This window comes from Varroa jacobsoni, unplaced genomic scaffold, assembly GCF_002532875.2.
Source record: "Varroa jacobsoni isolate VJ856 unplaced genomic scaffold, vjacob_1.0 scaffold_1076, whole genome shotgun sequence".
In the NCBI taxonomy this organism is placed as follows: Eukaryota; Metazoa; Arthropoda; class Arachnida; order Mesostigmata; family Varroidae; genus Varroa; species Varroa jacobsoni.
Genome location: NW_019213978.1, coordinates 309,515 through 330,416, shown reverse-complemented (window position 1 = coordinate 330,416; position 20,902 = coordinate 309,515). Strand labels below are relative to the sequence as shown.

General features: G+C 41.6%; 1 protein-coding gene across 2 annotated transcripts; it reads left to right on the top strand.

Annotated features, from left to right (window-relative positions):
- Window positions 1-97: 97 nt before the first annotated feature.
- Window positions 98-15,483, top strand: LOC111266347 (uncharacterized). 2 transcript variants are annotated; one of them, XM_022843771.2, is made up of 16 exons: window positions 98-394; window positions 5,008-5,321; window positions 5,451-5,592; window positions 6,072-6,262; window positions 6,379-6,642; window positions 7,943-8,187; window positions 8,417-8,542; window positions 8,898-9,125; window positions 9,472-9,607; window positions 10,078-10,247; window positions 10,646-10,752; window positions 11,117-11,308; window positions 11,491-11,730; window positions 12,126-12,336; window positions 13,987-14,121; window positions 14,410-15,483. In XM_022843771.2, exons 2-16 carry the CDS (start codon window positions 5,041-5,043, stop codon window positions 14,547-14,549), a joined length of 2,808 nt encoding a protein of 935 aa, XP_022699506.1. In that variant the 5' UTR covers window positions 98-394; window positions 5,008-5,040; the 3' UTR covers window positions 14,550-15,483. The 2 variants fall into 2 exon arrangements, with proteins under 2 accessions (XP_022699506.1, XP_022699505.1); XM_022843770.2 differs by having other exon boundaries at window positions 9,451-9,607.
- The last annotated feature ends 5,419 nt before the right edge of the window (window positions 15,484-20,902 follow it).

Genomic DNA, 20,902 nt, shown 5'->3' with positions numbered 1-20,902 from the left:
TACGGTTTGATATGGCGCATGCTTCGACAGTGAGTCGACTTGGAGCCAGTGATACTGACGATACAGGTCAATCTCCTGGGAAAACTGCTGGACAGTTTAACAAGTGAATTTAGGAATCGAACTAGAGACTGATAGGCACAGCACGAACCGGGAACGTGCCCCGCGCGAACAGACAGACTTCTAAAGAGGCGCCAGAAGAGCTGGGAATGATAATCACAAGTGTGGCATAGGCATACTATTAATGGCTAATGCAGTTCTGGGCTGGGACGGTGACGACAGCAGAGAGCTAATAGTAATTGTGGCTATTGAAGTCGCCAGTGGATCGTAACAGAAATCGTCCGAAGTGAAGGACCATCGAGCGTCAAAAAGGGTCTCCAGCGTGACAGTTACTGAAGTAAGTGGCAAAAAGCTGTGCTCTTTGCGTTTTGTGATATGTCCTACTTCGCTTTGACACGAATAACTTGCAGAGAATTTCGTTATATATTGTGCTGTGTGCATGGGTTTAGACATTAGCGCCTAAAGATGCTTTCTATTGCAATCCGAGTTGGCTCGTTTAAACGTCATCTTGCCAAGGTTGATGGTACGAGGTAGTTGGCAACGTGTCTTAGCATTTGGAATTACCCAAGCTTCTGATTGAAATAATCCAATATTATCAGGCGTTTTTCATAGTATTTTTCTCAAACCAGCTTGGAACGTAGCTTTGCTGGACTACAGGGCATCAAACAGACGATATAAGTTTGCTTTACATTGTTCACACCTACTGCAAAATGGCAATTCAAATAGAGGGGCAATTACTATAGTCCGCCCAGTACAAATATTTATGAATGAATCCATCGCTCGTGTGAAGTCAGGCGCTTATTTTGTTCACACTGATTTTTTTTTCGAATAATGTTAGATCGTAATTAAGTTGAACTGTATTTGATATATATAATTGTAATATATTGAATTAAACCCACTTCTGCTGGGATACCAACCGGGACACAGTGTGCATATTTAAACCCAACCACTTAAATACGTTCTTTGCTAAATTTTCGAGTGTTTACAAACGTTCTAGGGAAAATATCAAATCACTGTGCAGCCACAGAATCGGCAAGTTGGGAAAAAAAGGCTTCGAAATGTAGAAGAAAAAAAAAACACCCGTTTTTTAGGTGTCTAGACTCAACCCAGTCTGAAAAATGTCAATGATGCTTACGCTTATCTCGTATATGTCCTCATCTGTATAAGCTACTACTGGATGGATTTCTAGCAACGTCAATTGGTCTGCTTACATAGCCCCTCAGATACAATATCAAAGTACAATTCTGCCTATAGTTCTCACGAGAAGTATAGTCATTATGATGCCTAAGCGGCAACGTAGACGTCTTCATCGGCGTTACTTTGTCTCGCGTCCAGTTTGTTTACGATTCACTCGTACTCTGTGCTGAGTAAGCATTGTTATAATCTAATAGATGACTTCTGTGCTCCCAAACGTGATGTTGTAGTTGAACGAAGCATTTGGATTGATGAAAGCAAACTTTTTCTATTCTAGTTTAGCTTACTCATCGTGCCGGCGTCGCTAAGGCGCCATGCCGTGTCGGAATTATGAATACTATAAGCTGCAATATCTGTAAATGAAGAAGACTTTTTTTTTTTTTTTTTTTTAATATTATTATCAAAACGGTAAAAAAGAAGCTGCTTTTGATCAGTTCCACTTCGACGGAATCAATTACACCATTGTGAATCAAGGCTCGCCTTAACGTTGACTTAACGGTCTGAATGACTAAGGCGCATCTTTGGCTGCGTTGCCATCGTAATCATCAATTAGCAACTGGACAGCCGCGGTGCTTCACATCTCAGCGTTAGCAATAATTACTGCTAACGCTGAGATAAAAGTTAATAAGTATAGTAGATATGAAGTCAAAGAAAAATAGGAAGTTGTTATTATTATTACGGTGATAGCTTGTAGGATATAAGATTGTTATGCCCTTTCATAAATCTGTTGAAAAAACCTTATACAAATCCTGCAAGACCCGTTCCGGCTGGGCTCCTGATGACGACAAGTCTCTGCTGTTGCACTGCAGAAAAGAGGTGGCTTCTCTTCGAGCTTCACATATAGATGATAGCTGAAAATGCCACAGTGAAAAAAGCCTTAATTTTTCCTTGCCCCTTGGTGGGTCCGCAAATAGGGGCGGGTCTAGTCCACTCCGCCGAGTCCTCCAAGGCGTCGGGCGGAGCAAGCCCTGCTGTTGGTCTTTCGCCCTAAAATTGTAGGCGTAAATGTACGAAAAAAGTTCCCTCTGTGTCATTTTGACGGGCTTGTGTTCCGTGTATATGGTTAGTTCATCTCAGCTGATCTGTAAAGCAACGTTACGGCCTGAAATTTTGTCAAAAATGGATACAGAGTGCACTAAAACCAGCTAAATATCTCAACTTTTACGTCCTATGTTGTCTTAGTTAAACATCACCATAGATAGCGGACCCCGAGTACAAACAGAACTAGATAGCCGATAATCGGCTTTTTCATGGAAACGAATTAGTCGTTATTGTTTGACTTCAGTTGCAAACTGCTGCGCCTCACTTGTTGTTTAAACGTATAACATGCATCGTAGCCGCCCGCGTATGGAAGGACACAATGCCCTGTACGCAATCTAGTTTTTGTACTAGGTGGTTTAGAAAATGAGATCCCGGACTCCCTGGCAATACATCAAGTGCTGCATTTACATCCATCTTGAAAATCCTTTATTAGTTATTAGTTTAGTATACGAGACGTCTAACAAATGATTGATGCACTGGTCGTCAACGGATACAAAACCTATAACAAATGCCTAGCTTAAAGTTTTTAACAAATTGTACTGTGAAATCATCTTTCTTGAAATGGCTGGTTTGCGATAATCTGCATGTATACCTCTTACTTAGCAGGTCGCGAAGTTGCCAAGTAGAAAACCGTCGTTGTTTTTACTTCTCGACTAGTGCATTGCCGACATCGTTATGGGGATCAAGTGCTGACGTCAGAATTGCTACTGTTACCTGGTTATGTATCCTTTGTCAAACGCAATGGCCGCACCCTACCCTCACTGTTAATAAGATGAACAGTAAGACACACTTGGAACAACGATCGTATGAATCATAACAGATACGATTACTATTCAGACTCATATTTATTTGAAATAACGTTTATCCTGTGCCGAACAAACGTCAGTTTGGATGTCCACATTATGGAATTAATCTTCTTTAGCCATTCATTGCTTTTCTATTTAAAGAAGGACCACGCTCGAGCCTTGGCTGCAGGCCGACTTGAAATTATTGCATCATGAAGTTACGACTCATGTTTCTATGAGCGTGCCCTACCGTTCCACATCGCTACGACCATCGACCTGCAATAATGATGATTATCAAGTTAATCAGATACTTTGAGTGTTTTTAAAAGGTCTTTCAAACGATGCCGCGTACCTGAGGGCTATGTAATATATTAAATTTGTTCAGGGGTAATTAATCGAACAAATATTCACAGCAACGAGTTAAATTGTAGCGACGTAAGGCATTGCGTAGGCCTCGGCCTTGAACAATACAGCTGTTCGCCCTCTAGTCGTTCAGGAAATTCGCAGGATTTTTTCAACATTGACGAAATAACCCGTTCTTACATGTAAATATGTTCAAATACGACGACACGGTCGTTACATCTATAGAACCACTAAGAAGGCGTTGCTTATCAGAACGCGCAACGTAACATATGCGTGTGGCGTTGAGTAGAAGTCTTCTACCGATACCTTATGCAGTACTATGCGCGCAACACAGAAGCTGCATCGTTCCCAAAGCAAGAATAACCACCCCTATTAAGTGTTGCTTAGTACTTGTCTTAAAACAAGTCTTCCTAGTAAAATGTACATATCTGTATATATAGAGACACACACATACAGAAAGAGACGGGAGAGAGAGAGAGATGGCAAAAAAAAAGATAACCTTAAAATCATTGTCATATCGCTTATTGGACACCCTGTAAGGGGTGTAACCCTAAAAGGACGGAGGGAACTCTATCTTTATTCTGTCATAGAATTAATGTTCGATTACTTAGGTCTACTAGCTTGAGACAACAACAATAGCTGAACAAAACGATTCAAGTACCGATTTTACTGGAGTTAAATACATAAGAACTGAAATTAAAAAAATACCGTTATCGTTAAATGTTTATGCCTTTATAAACACTTTCTGCTAATTACTTGCTAGAAAAAAGATTCGTCTAGGAAAACGGGGTCCGACCCGATCGGTCAAGCTAAGCTGAAGCATGCAGCGCTTCTTAAATATAGGTCATATTAGAGAAAAAAGTTGATTGAAGTACTTCACTGTTCGGTAGATCGTGCTAACGGTTCGTCATACAAAACGAACAAAATACAAACCCACGGACCGCGTATCTAGCTACTATATTACGTAGTGCTTCGTTCTATACATACGTTTTTATTCATGACTACCGATCCTTTTCGTATTAAAAAGCTCGAGGTCAACTTCGCACAGCTCCTGTGAATCAGATACAATCAGCCGTATATATTCGGATTCCTAAGCACTCGGTGCTTTTTCGTCAAGGAAGAATGGCGTACCTGCAAGGAAGTAGAAGAGCCGCTTTTTTCGAAAATCTAAATTTTCTTCACGAAAGTAGGCTTGACCTTGCAGGACAATCCTGAATACACGCCAAGTGGCTTTATTTATATGCTACAGGAAGCCCTTAGTGCTATTTTGATTTGAAGACAGCTCGAAAAACTGAGAGCCCTCGCGAGTTTTTAATGGACTTAATGGAATATGAGCGCTTTACTCGATCTTCTTTCGACGTCTGCTGCGAAAAATTCTGCGTCTGCGGTCAGTGCGATCGCAAATCTATGAACCTGTTAAGTATTCCAGCTGTGGCTGTACTAGTAGCCGATCCGATTCCTTCGATTTTCTGCGTGTTAACTCCCAGCCGTCTATTCGCAATCTAGAAAACTCTATGTAGTCACCTTAATGATAATAGATAACTCTGTATTTATTCAAACTTTACAGGAAGAGAAGAAGTTGCAGGAGCAGATAACGTAGATGACGCGAAACCTCTACGGAGTTGGTGTCGTCGGGGCACTGGCCATTATATGGCTCATACCGTCCGCGGAACTTCTCGCTTCAATGGCTTCGTTTAACAGACACTTTAATCGATGCATCTATTCTAAAACAAAACACACTGAGAGACCACTCACTCAAGGTCAAATTATCCCAAATGGAATGACAATGCAGTCATTCATCGATAAGATTGACCAAATTGAGAAGGCGGCTTTTAAGAGCGATGCCATTGCTGATAAGACAGCTATCACATTGCTACATTGGTTAGTATTGAACATTTGGTAATCATTCCAAAAAATAGCACGCTTGCGGTCAAATCTAACTTCTATATTAACCCAGTTATTCCTAATAGGCTTAACGAAATGGTCTATAGGTTCCATTTTCTGTTTCAGGTTCTCTATGCCCGACTGGAGACTGCCCGAATCAACTGATCGTTTTGATCAAGAAGCTAGTCGACGACACAGATATCAGTTTATCGAACGACTCTTTAGTGATATTGTTGCTAGCGCAACGGGTCACGATTACGAAGAAGAGGCAAAGTCCATGCTTATAACTGGCTCTGTATAATATATATATGTATATATAGTATTATCCTTTTATTATACCCACTACGCTGATGTTTGTCATTGATCTGAAGCGACAATTAATCACATTATATATATGTATATATATATAAAGCAGGCAAGTGCTTTCAGTTTGATCCTTTTTTCCAAGAAGTACAACTTCATAAGTGAAAAAAAGTATAGGGATAAGTTTACAGTTATTAGCAGGCAAAGGGTTAGGTCTACTGTTGCTGAAGAAGAAGAAATGGGAAGAGGAAATGGACGTTTCTACCAACGTAATACATGTGTAACTATAAACGTCGTTGTAACACCAACCTACAGATGCATTCATCTGTGCACTCGAACGGGACAGGTTCATTTTGATTTCCAAGTGCTAAATGCAGCTTTATGCCATATTTTGTACTTGCTAGCGCGGACCGTGCGTCCTCGTTTCAACCTGTTGTGTTACAGATTCTGGCCAGCGACGATCACGATGACGCCGGACATGATGACGCGTGTTTTATGATGTATTCTCTCAGTCACACCGTCAATGAAACATGCTCCGTAGCCGCTGTGCAAAGATATGCGGACGGTTCGATATCGCAGACAAATGTCGACAACAGTTTTAGTTACTCCCCCCGTTCACCGTACCAACTACAAAGGTATGATCAATCACGCTAGTCGACCAAATGGCAAAAAAAGCTTTGAAGCTGAATACTGTGACATATATATGCCACAAGCAAGCATTTGATAATAAGACCAATTACGCTTGCTTCAGCTTTACTCGCCAACGTGGCCAACGACCCGGGTCCAATTCCGTTGGGTCACAAACTGAAGTTCGGGGTGGAACTCCAAATGTCCGTATAGATAAATCAGCCTTTCAAGGTTTTCCGGGCGCTGAAGTATGTACCTTCCGCGAAGAGGGTGTCGTAAGCATCACTGGACGACCAGGCGATGCAGTTTCTGTCGCGCCCGTACTCATGGGCATCGCTGCCGCTAGATATGATGGGGCGGAAAAATCCCTGTTCCGTCAAACTGGACCGTAAGTGAACGAGTATGACGTACAAACTTAAAATTGCGTTTAACTATTAACTTCAAGAAAATGTAATTTAGGCAGCTTTTAGACTGTACACATATTATTTAATTGAAACCTGTCGGATCATTTTTCCCTCGATGGTTGTGCGTTCCCTCACGTTCCAACGAAGGATTCTCAGTGCGATCGAATGATCTGAGTGAAAAGCTACAGCTGCGGGGAATACACAGCTGAGACAATAGGCGGTGTGCACAGAGGAGGAAAATGAAAATCGGCAATAGTTTTGACAGTCTTTTTCATTATTATATCTCTTCGAAGTTGACAAACTGTTCTAATCAGAAAACCAATTTGGCATAAGGGCAAAACACGGATTGCAGATTCTATGAAGCGTCAGCTGGGCCCGCCACTGCAAGAGTTCTTTCTATAGATAGGAACTGCTGCTGTCACTGTCTGAAATGGCCCCCACACATGAAAAGTGGACGTTAGAATTATTGAGGCCATTAAAGTGGGTTAAAAGACAGTAAAATGTCATTGCCGATTATGTGACTATTTCACTGTATTACATAAGGTTGATAGCGAGAAAGAAGGAGCCAACGCAACGACCTTTTTAGTACGTGAATGAATAGCTAAAACCTAAATTGAAGCTCGATAACTCCGAGAGTTTGGAAAATCTAAAGAAGTGCTTTCGAGAACAAAATGACTGAATGCAAATTTGACAAATAGCCAAGGTTCTAGCAGTTTTTGGACGAATTTTCTTTCACGCCCATATCAAAGCCCAGATTTTTCTCAAGCTCAAATTCTCTAAAGCGCAGGTTTTAGCTCTTCAGATAGAGCAAGAGATTTGGAACAAGGTATAGGGTTACGGAAAGCCGAATACATTAACTTAGTAGACTAGATTAGTCTGATCGAAAAGTCGTCATCACCTAAAAATGACTTAGAAGAATGGAATTATTTTCTGATGGGCCTCATAAAAATACGAGCTCGCTAGCGGAGCTTCAGCCATATCGGACTGGTCTCGTACAACATTTTAATAAGGTCCTTCACGACCCTAATTATGTTCCGTGCTGATAGGCCTAACTAGATATCTCAAATTTTACATTAGGTACTGCCGTTAAGCGTAGCTTTGCACTGCCTCAGGTACATCAAAATTGCCTAATATTCTATCTGTGTTAATAATATTCTATCTGCCTATCTGTGTTCCTGTATCTGTTACACGAAACTTCGGAAAACGTGTTTTAAGGAGGACAAAAAACCAGGTAACATTAATTTTTAACCACCGTTGTTTTCATCTGGTGATCTGCTGTCATAGTTATTTCAGCAAGGATTCTTCTAACACGAAAATGAATGCTCTTATCATGGGCACGTTAGGCCAAGAACTGGGCTTCGAGGCTTTCTTTAAGAAATTACACGGGAATATTCCCGGAGAAACTGATGATGGCATGTTGATATCCGGTCAGTGGAACCGTAGCGGATGTCTTACGTCATTTGAGCTGAACAACCCACAAAAACGGGTTGTAGGACTAACGAATTCGCAATTAATGGGCGCTGTTGACGGTAAAGAACCCAGTAATAACCAAATAAATGATTATTATTACCTTTGATTAACGATAACGAGTGAAACGAAAAAGGCATAAATCATTTCATATCCTTATACAATTAAGGACAACGAGTAACAGTTGAGAGAGCCGAAACGCATAAATAAATATCGCTTTTCTTTGTCATCGTAAAGCGTTGTTTGATACATACTAGCGAACGGCATGGTTAACTGCTTGTATTATTTTAGGTCTAATTTTGGGAACCATTCTGAAATCAGCACACGGTGGAATAGTTGACAGACTCTCCCTTGCTGAACTACTTCGTCTGTATTACTCAAACAATCAGAACTTCGTTCAACTTCAAAGCGGAAACAGTACGTAAGACACACCAAAACACGTTGATGAAAAGTTGCCCATCTATATACTTTAGCCGAACTTAAATAAAGAGCAAAATGAAGCGCTCAACGTTATGTTCGTTGAAAAAGCTCACTACGGTAACACCGTCTTTCTTATGAACATATCCGATACCGCCGGTAGCAAGGTATCGTTTTTTCGATCAATTTTACAGTTCTCACATAGGTAATGTCTTAACTAATTAAATGCTTTGTACCGATCATTGATGCATAATTAGCTGTCTTTTTTACTTCTTCTACCAGCTGACTTCTTTCTTGTTAATATCTACTTTTGAAAGTCAATGCTAACTAAGACTTTTTCTTGTGCTGCCGACAGCTCGCCTAAGCGTTTGTGATCGTGCGACTAATTATCATAAGATCACGACACGAGAAAAAGTATGTCTACAGGCAAAACTCATGGCTTACGGACTGGCAATCAAAGATGGCCGTACCTTTTTCCCTGAGAATTCCTCCGGAGGAAGATTATCCTTCCAAACTAACCCCGACATAGATGCTTACGTGAATGATGCTTACAACAGCATACGCTTTGACGACAGTATGAAGGGTAAAGACCCTTTTAGACAGCGTCGATGCTTTTTTCGATGTAATATATATGACGATATATTTCAATGGGGTGATTCTCTGCTATGCTTATGTACTGAAAAATTCAGTATCACATTGCGGGGCCCATTGAAGTATCTACCTTAAAGAATCTCATACATTTAATTGGAGAGGGCTTACTAACTACAAGTTTTAGTGAAGAACCCTAGGCTGACAACAGCGTTCAAGTGTAATATACATTCCGTAGATATGTTTTTCCAGTAGACTTAGAGGGTTCAAACTGATGAGCTCTTATATAAAACCATATTGGCATGTTTTGATGTTGCGAGATTCTGTGACCGACAATACAGATTTGAACGAAGGGATGTGCCAGCGTAGCGGTTCTAATGTAGAACAATGCTGGGGAGTAGCCGATGTGTATGTTCTTCTCGACACCCGCATCTTGCGAGACGTGGTTAAGCTAAATCTTCAAGCGGATATTCTCGGGTAACATCTACTGATTGACATGTTGGAACTTAACTTGTATTGGGAAACGTTACCGATAAACTCGCTGACAATTTGTCCAGCTCACTTTTAAGCAAACCTCGTCGAATGAAATAGATCTGTTTACTCCACTGTAACTGGATTATAAATGTGTGCAGTTCTGAGTTGTGGCAAATTGTCCGTTAACTTATTAGACTAGGTCGTTTTTACAAATCGAATATAACTTAAGTTTACCCTGTACTATCAGAGTGCTGACTCCGAGCATGAAACGAAATGCGTCTATGCCCAGATTCTAATCTAGACCACCACATCATCCTGACAGTTTGATCGATCTCAAAGAGTCTTAACGGTAGTTCACTCTATTTTGTGTGTCAGTAGTCGAGTTTTGTGTTTTATTCATTTAAATTATTCAGCAGTCTACTTCGTATATTCTTTTATCAAGCCTGCTCTAACCTACTAATGTTTGCACTTAGACGAATCCTAAACGGCATGGAGTTTCATCGGTCCCGTAATGCGGTCCAAGTTTTTGCCGGCCGATCTGGGTCTACCCTGCTGAGGATTCCTGATCGTGGAAGCCCCAACATAGCATCGTCCGGTTGTCCTGCTTGCATTGCACAATATCTCGATAGATTCGTGTCGACAAGTATGTAAAGGTCACTCGATCAGTGTGAAGGTTATCAATGAACAACAGTTACATTGCGACCTTGGTAGAGATTTTCATATATTGAATTCTTGATATGCTAGGAGTCATTGTAGATATTGAACAGGAGGAGGGAAGTATAATAACACTATTGTGCTAACTATCTAACTAACTAACTCCATTTGGCTGTAGAAGTATAGTATTTGCTTGCCAGTCCAAAACTACAGTAATTATACGAAGCCGAGGTGGCACGTGGATATATTTTTTATGGTTTTTCATAAAAGTAAAAATTTTCAGCACCATTATACTGACAAATATACATCGAAAGCATTGCTACCAAAAAAAAAAAAACCCTGTGTTCAATTAATCGACTCAGACGTTGCCTCCATGCCTCGTTTCAGCTTATGGCAGCGAGTCTGACGCCGATTTAATCAATGCGCTTAATGAAACGCTCCGCGTGGAGAAGGAGCCGCTAGCGAGGACTCCAAAGTCAGCCTCAGCAGCTCAAGTAAGTAGGTCGCTGCGGACGACTACATATGGTAAATAGTCGAACAGGTGACCATATTTATAGACCATTCATATCACATTGCAGCGTTTGACCACCAAAGAGGATAAAACGTTTTACGATGAACAGATCAGCAGTTATAATAATAATAAACTATAGTGCATGCGTTATGTGCTGATATTCAAAGCTAGATTTGTAGAAACATTAACAACTGTTACGCCAACAACCTGTTTTACGGAACTTTGTACATCTGTTTTGGGATCTATAAGCTCATTAGGTTTTCCTGTTTCCCTTTAGCGTACTGAAATATTATTAAATTGAATATATATATGTACCTTTCCCTAACAGGTTTTTTGTAACGTTTAAGGTAATCCTATACTTTCGCATGACCGACGATCCAATCGTTGATCGAGAAGCAATGAGAGAAGCATTGTTTCGCCTGCGTATCGGGAACCCCGAACTAAAGATTATCGGTATCGGAGATCAGCTCGGCACGCTCAGCAGCTACTCTGAAGCGCTGAGCGCCTATGAGCTCAACGACCTAGCAAAAGAGCTTTCTGTAAGAGATCGTGCTGCAATTTTCTTGAATGTCGCACTTTCTTTATAACATTCGAAATAATTATTTTGATTTGTACTTTCGACTGAGAAATGCAAGTTATGCAAGTTAAACAGTAACTACTTATTTGATTAGCTAGTACACTGTTATATTTAACGTTTGATTAAATCGATGCCCTGGTACAGGTACCTGGTAGGACCTTTACTGGCCAAGGCGGTTTATTTAGTGAAATCCAGCAGTCGATATGTGAGACAGGACTAAACTTGCGAAACCCGACTTGCCGTCCAGACTGGCTGCCTTCAATACAACGGCGTGGCGCGTCAAGTGATCCAAGTTCCTTTTCAGCGGGTATCGAACCTAAACGCGTCCAGTTTCTTTCCTATGACACGCGATACTTTTTCGAAAGCAAAAATATGCGTATCAAGGTGCGTATCAACCTGCTGAAACGTAACGCATCATCGCGTCCGCTTAGAACACTAATTGGCCTGCAGAGGCCATTTTCGGGGTATGACCACCCATATATGATCTGTTCGATTAATATAGACCAATATATAGACAAGCTATTATAGAATGCAGGAAAGTTCACTGAATCTGCGATACCTTTAACTGGAATGCCGAAAAACAGCAAAAACATCGATGGCATTCAAATTCTATTATGGCAATATGGCTTGCCAAAAAATGTCACGACATGCCAGACTCGTCGACGCACTCCCTTGCCAAGTTGCGTTGTGAGCCGAAGGTTCGGAATTTTACGTGAATACATTTTTATATATGTGTCTTCATATGTAGCTTTCCTTTTCCTCATTTTCCTTTATTTTAGTTCACTCCTGCTCCCGGCCGAAACATCCGCGTCTGCGATGCGTCTTGGAAATACAACTATAATCGAGGGGTGCCTTCGCACCAATCTTTAGTCAGCAATAGCAATTCGAATCGAAGTACCGTCATCAACGTAAATAAAAATAAGCGGAACGACAATCATCAAAAGGAAGATGATGGCCGGCCCTTCATTTGCCAGGAAACAAACAACAATTGTAAGTATAAACACTAAGGTGGGTTGTGCGCAAGTTAGCACAGCAAAAATGAGACGAGAAGTATTTTGATTATGGACCTCACAATGAAGGTCCACGAGAGAACATCACGACTTTGACAAAGCCCAATGTGCGATAACTCATGCACGGATTTTTACGTGACACAACGCTACAGATTTATTAAGTCGAACCGTCAAAAGAAACCGTGTTGATTCAATGTAGATCTTCAATCATATCTGATCATTCAATAGACAGCGATGTTTTTCTGCCCGAAGACTGTCCGTCGATCAACAAAGATGTCGATTCTATTTTGCACCCGGCATGATACAATAACTTCATTGGTTATGATATCATATAGATGGCTCACTTAGTTATTGCGCTTTCCTTTAATTCTTGGACTGACTTTGGTAGACAAAGGCCAAAAACCTAATAAACTCTACGAAAGGGTGATAATACGGCTATAGGATGGAAATAGTCTACGTGATGGGGTAGTGTTGCTTGCTTGCGTAGACTTGGGGACACAGTGAGTTGATCTAGGTCGGAGAGCGCCGAAGCATGATTAGCCTTCATTATTAATGGTAGTTGCACACTTGAATTCCACAATGGACCATTTAGGAATTGTGTCCGGGTGCGCTTGTCCTGAAAAATGTGGGAATAGGGCGTTGATACATTTCGTTTCGTGCTAGAAGGGGCCAGCTATTCTTAACAATGCGGGGCGGAAAATATGTATTTGACAGATGACCGTAAATGTAGGACACTCACTACCAGTTATGAGATTTGCCCTCTAGCGATTTATTTTACACATGCAGAGAAATGGGCTACATTAGGTTTGATGGTGTCAATTTTAAGGATTTTGGTGGATTTAAAAAAACCAAATAAAGCTTCTAGAAGTTGTGATATGAACCATATGATACTATTCGAATAACTCGAGATAGGCTCCTTTAGCGAAACTAATTCTGCTCAAAAGATATAGGTAGCGAATTACTAACAATTTGGCAATTCATAGAACACGTATTTTTCGATTTAACAATAATAATGACACGTTATTTTACTATAAAAAAAATATCACCAATCAGTGCCGAACTGTGAATACCTAATAGATTTTTTTGGTTGCGCGCATTTGACGATACCTTTCCGATATGAAACGATCGAATATCCATAATCCCAAAACTTGTATAAGTTATTTCTATACTATCAGCGATTTGTATCGCGTACCACACTGAATAAAAGCTACTTCCAACTAAAGTATTGCTATGGAGTTATTGTATCGTGCTTAATAAATATTAGATCCTATCTTACATCTATAGTCGCATCGGTTTACTTCTTTTACAGAATAATAAAATACACTGATTCAAAAATTATTTTTTCATTTTAATCAACAGCCTTCTATTTGACGAGTTAGACTAACCTCTCTGAGATGGCACAGTAGTGAAACACTTCCGGGAGCCACTAAATATTCTTAGCGCTCTTTTGTTTATATAATATGTGCTTTTAGTTAGATTGACTAACAAAATGACTTTACTTACTGAAAGTTACTGATTCTAGACCGAACAGAAAATATTGAGTATGAAAATGTTTATCATAAAAAGTACGAACCGTCGGTGTGTCTACTTAACACCTCATTAACCGTTACTATTTGTATTGTTCTTGTAGTCCGCGAAATCTACTTTAATTATTCAAGTCCTTGTCGACTGGGACCTTTAAGTTGCGCTCCGATCCGTTTCGCTGTTGTCGGAATCGACGATTCCTACGGCGGTCGGGGTAGAACAATTTCGAGGGCCTGCAGAGGTAAGAATGAGGCTTTATGTTTCAAATCCCAGTTCAATTCACCCAAATAATGAATGCCTTTTTAGCGTCTGGGTACTGGGTTAAACCTAGACACAATTTACTAAGCATATAAATGCCTAGAAATATTTAAAGCAAACACGACCCTCTTGCATATTGCAAGGGTTCATATAATGAATCAGCCATCCAAATGTTGGAGATATATTTAGAAAACGGTGTAGCTTTGACGACGTTTATTTTTCGTATGTCTGCCTCTGACGTGTTATCCCTTGTTGTTCGGTTTATCTCCAGACGAATTTTGCCAGTCACCCTTTGCGATTCCGTATACCGTCACGCACGAAGGAATGGTCTGCGCAGCTAACTCGTTGACGGTTTCTAGTATTTTGTCGGTAGCCACTCTGATCTTCCTGCTTATAAATAGACTTTTTTAAACGGAAGGAGATCTGACGGCGTTCGTCTCTCAACTTCGTCGGTGGTAAAGGCCCGAACCGACGATCTATGAGACTTGTTCCTTCTCGTGCAGGAGATCGGCGTATCTTTCGAAAAGATCTGCAATTAAGACCAGAATGATTATGGTCGGAGCGTATCGCATTAGTAGCACCAAAAACGTCAGAGTTTTAGCAGAGTAAAACGTAATCTAGATATTCAAATTCGATTTCGACAAAAAGTATTGAAAAAAAAAAAAAGAAAAAGGTAACTTAGCAACACCGTTTGCACGTTCAGCCGAATTAATAGGTGCATCGATCTAAGTCGGTGCTCTAACATTCTTGATTATTATATTCAGCTAACTTCAGGAAGTATTAACTGCAATTCTAAGGTAATATTTGCTAAAATTGCCTTTCATTTCGCCGTAATAATATCATTATTTACAAATAAATAAAACATGTGCCTACAAGATCCTCACTTCACATATAGCTGTGTGGGACTAGAACGACCTCATAGTTCGGATTTCCTGTTTATTTTTCATTATAATAATTTATAGTCATAGGCGTAAGAATAAACTCCCTAAGACCTACAAATATAAAAACCTGCAGTTAAAACGCAATTTCATATATGCTTGGTGGGTAATTTTAAAAATAAAACATATGTAAGTGGAGAAAACGGCAGGGAAGGAAGGAGGCGAGAACGGTGTGTCAATAGGAACGCATGAATTGAGCTAACAAACAAGGGAGATGACAGAACTTGTTGACTGAAAAGTTTCCTTGATGTCGGAAGCCACTTCATCAGACGAACTTCGTTATCAGTATTTTCCTATTTTTTTTTTTATTTTTATTATTACAGTTGCTACTTGGATGATCTTATGACTCCCATAAATCCGCCCATCTTGTAAATACGCCATCAATAAATAAAAAATTTGTTTTCATATTTGATTCGATTTTTAATTGTTCCTTTGTGAGTGTTTTGAAAGCAAACGCTAGCAGGGAATAGAATGTAGAATATTTTTTAGCTTATTTTAGAAAATGGACGAGCGGATTATTGAGTTAGGTATTTGCATAACCATATGCATTGTTTCTTCGCACTTATCTCTTCTTCTCATCTTATAATTATTCTCCTGAGCTTACCTATGTAGCGCAGCTGCACAGCACCGTCTAGATTGAACAAGCTTTACTTTGTACATTGTAGGTAACCGACGCTCATCCTTTCATTTTTTAAACCCCACATTACTTATCGAACATATTTTCAACCACTAATTATTGCAGATAAACGTTTAAACGCGTATAAGACGACGACGGTTCCTCAACACATTTCCCGAATGACATTTACTCTTCTTCTGTTTGTCACCGTTTCTAATTTTTCAAAGTGGTAAACGCGTACATTGTAAAGACAGTTTTCAGTAACTACTTCATCAATTAAAGTGTTTCTTTCGAACAGTCTTTATATGGTGTCATAACCATGATACTCGCGTTGACCTCACAAGACAAAACTATGGTCATAAATAGGTTGAAAATAAAACGATGTTTTGACCTCTTCATACTGAAAAGTATCATACTCTGTAGTTCTCAGTCGAATACGAAGTAAATATTTTATCATTTTTTTAAATGGATCGCAAGCAGAGGTGTGAGAGCTTCTGTACTGCCAAGCTGCAATATGAAAATACATTACGATCTGAAACACATGTGGAATCTGCTCTGTAGACTTTCTAGCGCTTCACATGGTGATGTACTAGTGACGTATTAGTCCACAGAATTTAGATACACATGAGGCCGTCTAGATTTTGAAGCAGATCTAAACACACCTCGTTTCCTGCTAGGTAGGGCTAGTAGCCGTCTAAAACAATACCTAAGTAGCCCAGTGCGGGACTCAAAGCACAAAAATAGTGTAAACTTTCTCGTTAACAACTAACGACTTCTTAGCTGGATTTCTCAGCTTTGTTTACCGCAATCAGTACTGCGGTTATAATGCCGTGCTAGTATTAGGGAAAAGCGCTAAGCCGGGCTTTTTTAGATACTGGAAACGAGTATTTGATATTTTATGTTTTCTACGAAGAATATTACGAAGATTCGATCATTTTCTTCGTCTTCCATGCCCCAAATATCTTGTTTAGTTCTTTAATCTCTAAATAAATTAAGTGACCAGCAGGGGAACTGTGCAAATACGCCAAAAATTAAAATAGAAAGAGTACAACAAATTAGCCGCACATAAAAAATCATTTATTCTTTATCAGGTACAGTTATAGGTTTTAGTTGTTGCACAATACTCCTGAAAAGTTTTTTTAGAAATGACGTAACTGCGATTTATTGGTTACCTTTAGCATTAAGCATTGGAGTTGTTATCCCTTTTCCCCCCAGTGCCTTTCCGCGCAGGAATAGAGGTATTGGCTAGGGGGAAAATCAGCACCCTGTGAGGATTCTATACCGCCTCAGTGGCGCTTATTTTATCTGATTAAACAAATAGTTCGATATTTCAAGAAGAAATGCTAGTAGTTTTTTTCGAATTTCTTGTTTCATACATATAAATGCTGTTGAACCGTGCCAGTAACGACCTATTATTAGGTCAACGATTTGCAACAGAATGTGTTACTAGACGTAAAATGTTTTTAGTGGGACCCTTAAATCTGAATTCTTTGTGCCTCGGTAAGAACTAACCATTTTTTGAGAGAGATGTCAGAATATGAATTTTTGTTCACAGAGACTACCGGGTTTACTCAGAGAATTAGTGCTACTCATACGTCTCATTTTTAAAAACTGTATCAAACCCTTTAAACAGAAAGTGATTTGTCGATTTTAGCATAACCACATCCCGAAATGGCTGAGATCATTTTTCTCGTCAGAAGTTGTATTCGTTCTTCCACCCAAACAATCCTTCACCGTCAGTCGGGGAATTCGTAATTTCTCCATTATCTTCTCTAACATCAGCTGGATGCCAGCTTCGTGTACTCATCAGTAACGTGGTTCGTCCTTGCCTTTGGTATTTTTGCAAAATGCCTTGCCGAGATCCTTCCTACGAACATCTCGCCAATAACTAATACCCATATGCATACATACACACGCACACCTTTTCAGATAAATCTCAAATCTAACCGGAATAACTTGTGCGTCGTTTACCGCGGCCGTTAGCTAATCAATTGTTCTCTTTTAAACAGCAGCGGATTTGTATTTCGAAACACCTAGCGCTGTTTGTTTCGATACTTTGCGTGTGGTCGCTTCTTTAATGAGACAACGACAACGGGCATCGGCTGTGTCCTCGCTGTCGACGCGAGCTACTAGACTTTTCAGAAGTCTCCGGTCCCAACATTTTTCCAAGAAGTTCCAACAGTCACAACATTCCCGCCACAAATCCTCTTTTCGATCCATTTGAGGGGCCGATAATCAGACCCCACGGAGCGCAGTTTCGGTGCACAGTTTAGGGAAGAGGAAACGACCCAAACCAAAGACGCTCGTTCGTGTATCTTAAACTTGAGAGTCTTAATATTCCTTCTGCCCTCGAGTCGAGAGACTACTCACCCCGTTCACAAGCTGCTGTGTCGACTGGTTTGAGCACTATGATCGTCGGCGACCAGCGAATGTTGCGCTGGAGACGGCCCCTGACTTTGGTCCTAACCCTGACGTTGGATTGCCGGACGGTAAAGTGCTTTCACGGAAACTAGTAGCAGCCTCGGCTTCGCTCCAACTTATGGCAAAGCGGATCAGAAGGTCCCTCACAGAAACAGTGTAGGAGAGGGTAGCATTCTCCGCGGGTGGAGGCCAGCGCTAGTGAACAGAGTGCAGGCGTGCCAGTCCGCTCGTCGTCCATGAGAGATGAGGCGATATCTCACTTGTCCTGGGCCCTTTCTCAATCTGTTGCCCGCTTGGTTGGCCTGCTGGTGTTACTGAGCATTCGAGGCCATGGCCTGCTGCTAGTACCGCTGCGGCTGTTCACTCTGTCCTTGTAACCCACTCCACCCACTATGCATAGGGCCTACCATCACCCATAAAAGGTCATCAGCCAACGTTGATCCCCGCTGAATCGTTACTTGTCATTAGTCTCTCACCCTCAAACGACCTCAGTCTGTTACCGAAGAATTCTTTGCATTTCACATACACTGTCGGAGTCGTGACGCTAAGGTGTTTGGCTGGTTAAAATCGAGCGTACTGCAACTCGTCCTGGGCAGCCCTCACAAAAAAGGAACCCTCGCCATTTTCCGTTCGTGGCGAAATTCGCTGGATGCGGATATTTTATGAGAACTGGTATCCCTTCAGCTGACGGTGATCAATGTTCATTCATCAGTTCCTGTTCCTCGTTTCTATTTCAACAAGGACATAAGCAGAAAAACTACCGAAACGTCGTGACATCAGAGGCTCTTTTCCTCTACTACTCATTGAAAAATTGCAACGGAAGCGAACAAAGGGCAAGAAAGCACAGTTGAAAGCTAACTCATTGGTCGACTGGCTAGTCGAAGACGAAACCATGAAAACACGACGGGAACGAGGTAACCAGCACCGGCAGCGAGTGCGCTCGTCTAACTGCATAAAAGCAGAAAACTGGTTCGGATAATAAAACGTTCGCTGTCAGATCGCTATAATGTGTTTATAAGCCGTATGTGCTTAATCGTCTCGGAGATCTGAAAGGAAGACAGATCTCCAACAGGGTTTCACCTCACTGCCTGCTGCATATCATGCTCCCTTGTGGGGCGCGGGCTATAGTTGGGGAGCAGCGTGGGCCTCAAGGCATTTACGGTTGGCAGCAGACAGACCATAGTTTAATGGTCGGTGCAACTACTTTGATCGCTCACATCCAGAGAGATATATATCATTACGCACGCAAGTCAACAAGCCAGACGACGTTGTTTCGTAGCAGAGGATCTGGCAAGCAGGAAGGGAAAGATTATATATATATATATATATGTTCACCCAGGAGCTGCAGATTAAGCTGCCTTTTGCGTAAACGCGCATGAACGAATGAAGCGCTATTAGGATTCGGGCGTTAGCCAGACAAAGGAAGCCGTAGAGTAGGCACAAGGCGAACCATATAACAAAATAGCGAAACAGTAGAAGTAAGGTGTTATCACTTCCGCGCGTTCGATTGGATATAACACAATCATCATGATCATAGGCACATATGCAGTGTAGGCACAGGCATCCAGACGTAAGCAACACTTATAGATTCACTAAAAAAACGTTAACGTGTGCATGAACCACTTTCAAGCGAGTTTTGCTTATTTTGTCGTAGCCTCTCTGTCATAGCCCAATTTCACCCAACCACATAAAAGCATATAGACTCAGTCTCGCACACATAACAGACACATAAACATTCACCTGCGTCCATCCATTCACAACTACCTATAGTTTTCGATACTCATTAGCCCACAGTGGCACAAGCCCAGTTCCAATGGCGTCCGCGAGCTTTTCACGGGACTTACGCTTTCTGCTCATCTACCCGCCTCCCGGTTTGGCCTAGCCCGGTTAACCAGGGTCTACCACATGTCGCACACGCGATTCCCACTCTCTAGAATCCGTTCATACACACCTGATCCGTCGTTTAGGCACCACAAGCAAGCAACGGGGGCGTAGGTAACGCAAAGAAAACATGCGATAGTTCTCAATAGTAAATGATTAAAACGTAGCTTAACGAGAGAAAGAAAAACGTCGGCGAGAAAAAAAGGAGGAGCGCTGAAGAACGGAGTACACGAAAACTCACGGTAAGGAAAAACAGGCGATGCTGCCGAAAACCTGTAAGACTAAAGGCCAAAAGCAGCTAGTCTGCCAACGAGGTACGAAGCCAGAGTAGAGAAAGCCTAGGACAAACCCACGAGGGAAAGGGGAGAGAATGGACGAAAAGGGGCGAGAGGAAAAAGGAGAGAGGAGGTCGAGCAGCACCGAACGAAGACGAGGAGAGAACTAGCATCGACAGCAGCCACGGCCGCCCGCTAGTGGCTGCTCGTTTGCCGTACCATCCATCGCCGACATCAGCGTCGGCGGCTGCACTGTGGCCGACGGGACCGAGTGCGGTGGCGCTGTGTCGCGGCGCTGCTTGCGATCGTTCGCCTCTGCTTACCACCAGCTACTGCTGCTGCCGCCGCCACCACCGCCGCCGCTGCCTCCGCTCAATTCAGCTCACCTTGGCTGGCTCGGCCGCCACGAGAGGGCTTGTGGTGTCGCCACCGCTGCGGAGCTGTGGTGGACTGGCTCGCTGTTCTAGCTTTGAGCTCGCTTGTCGTCTGACTGCTGCAGAAAAGAACTAGTGTTACCGCTGCTACTGCTGCTGCCGCTGGTAGCGGCAGGTACTGCTCACGACAAGCCGTTGTTGCGTTGCGAGTGGTTACTCTTCTGTCTGCGGCCACCGAGAGACTGTCCACGGTCGACGG

Coding starts and splice junctions, on each gene's coding strand:
- LOC111266347 (XM_022843770.2), top strand. CDS start 5,041: ATGACGCGAAACCTCTACGGAGTTGGTGTCGTCGGGGCACTGGCCATT. Junction 6,263..6,378: donor TCACCGTACCAACTACAAAG/GTATGATCAATC, acceptor CGCTTGCTTCAG/CTTTACTCGCCAACGTGGCC. Junction 11,731..12,125: donor GCAAAAATATGCGTATCAAG/GTGCGTATCAAC, acceptor CCTTTATTTTAG/TTCACTCCTGCTCCCGGCCG.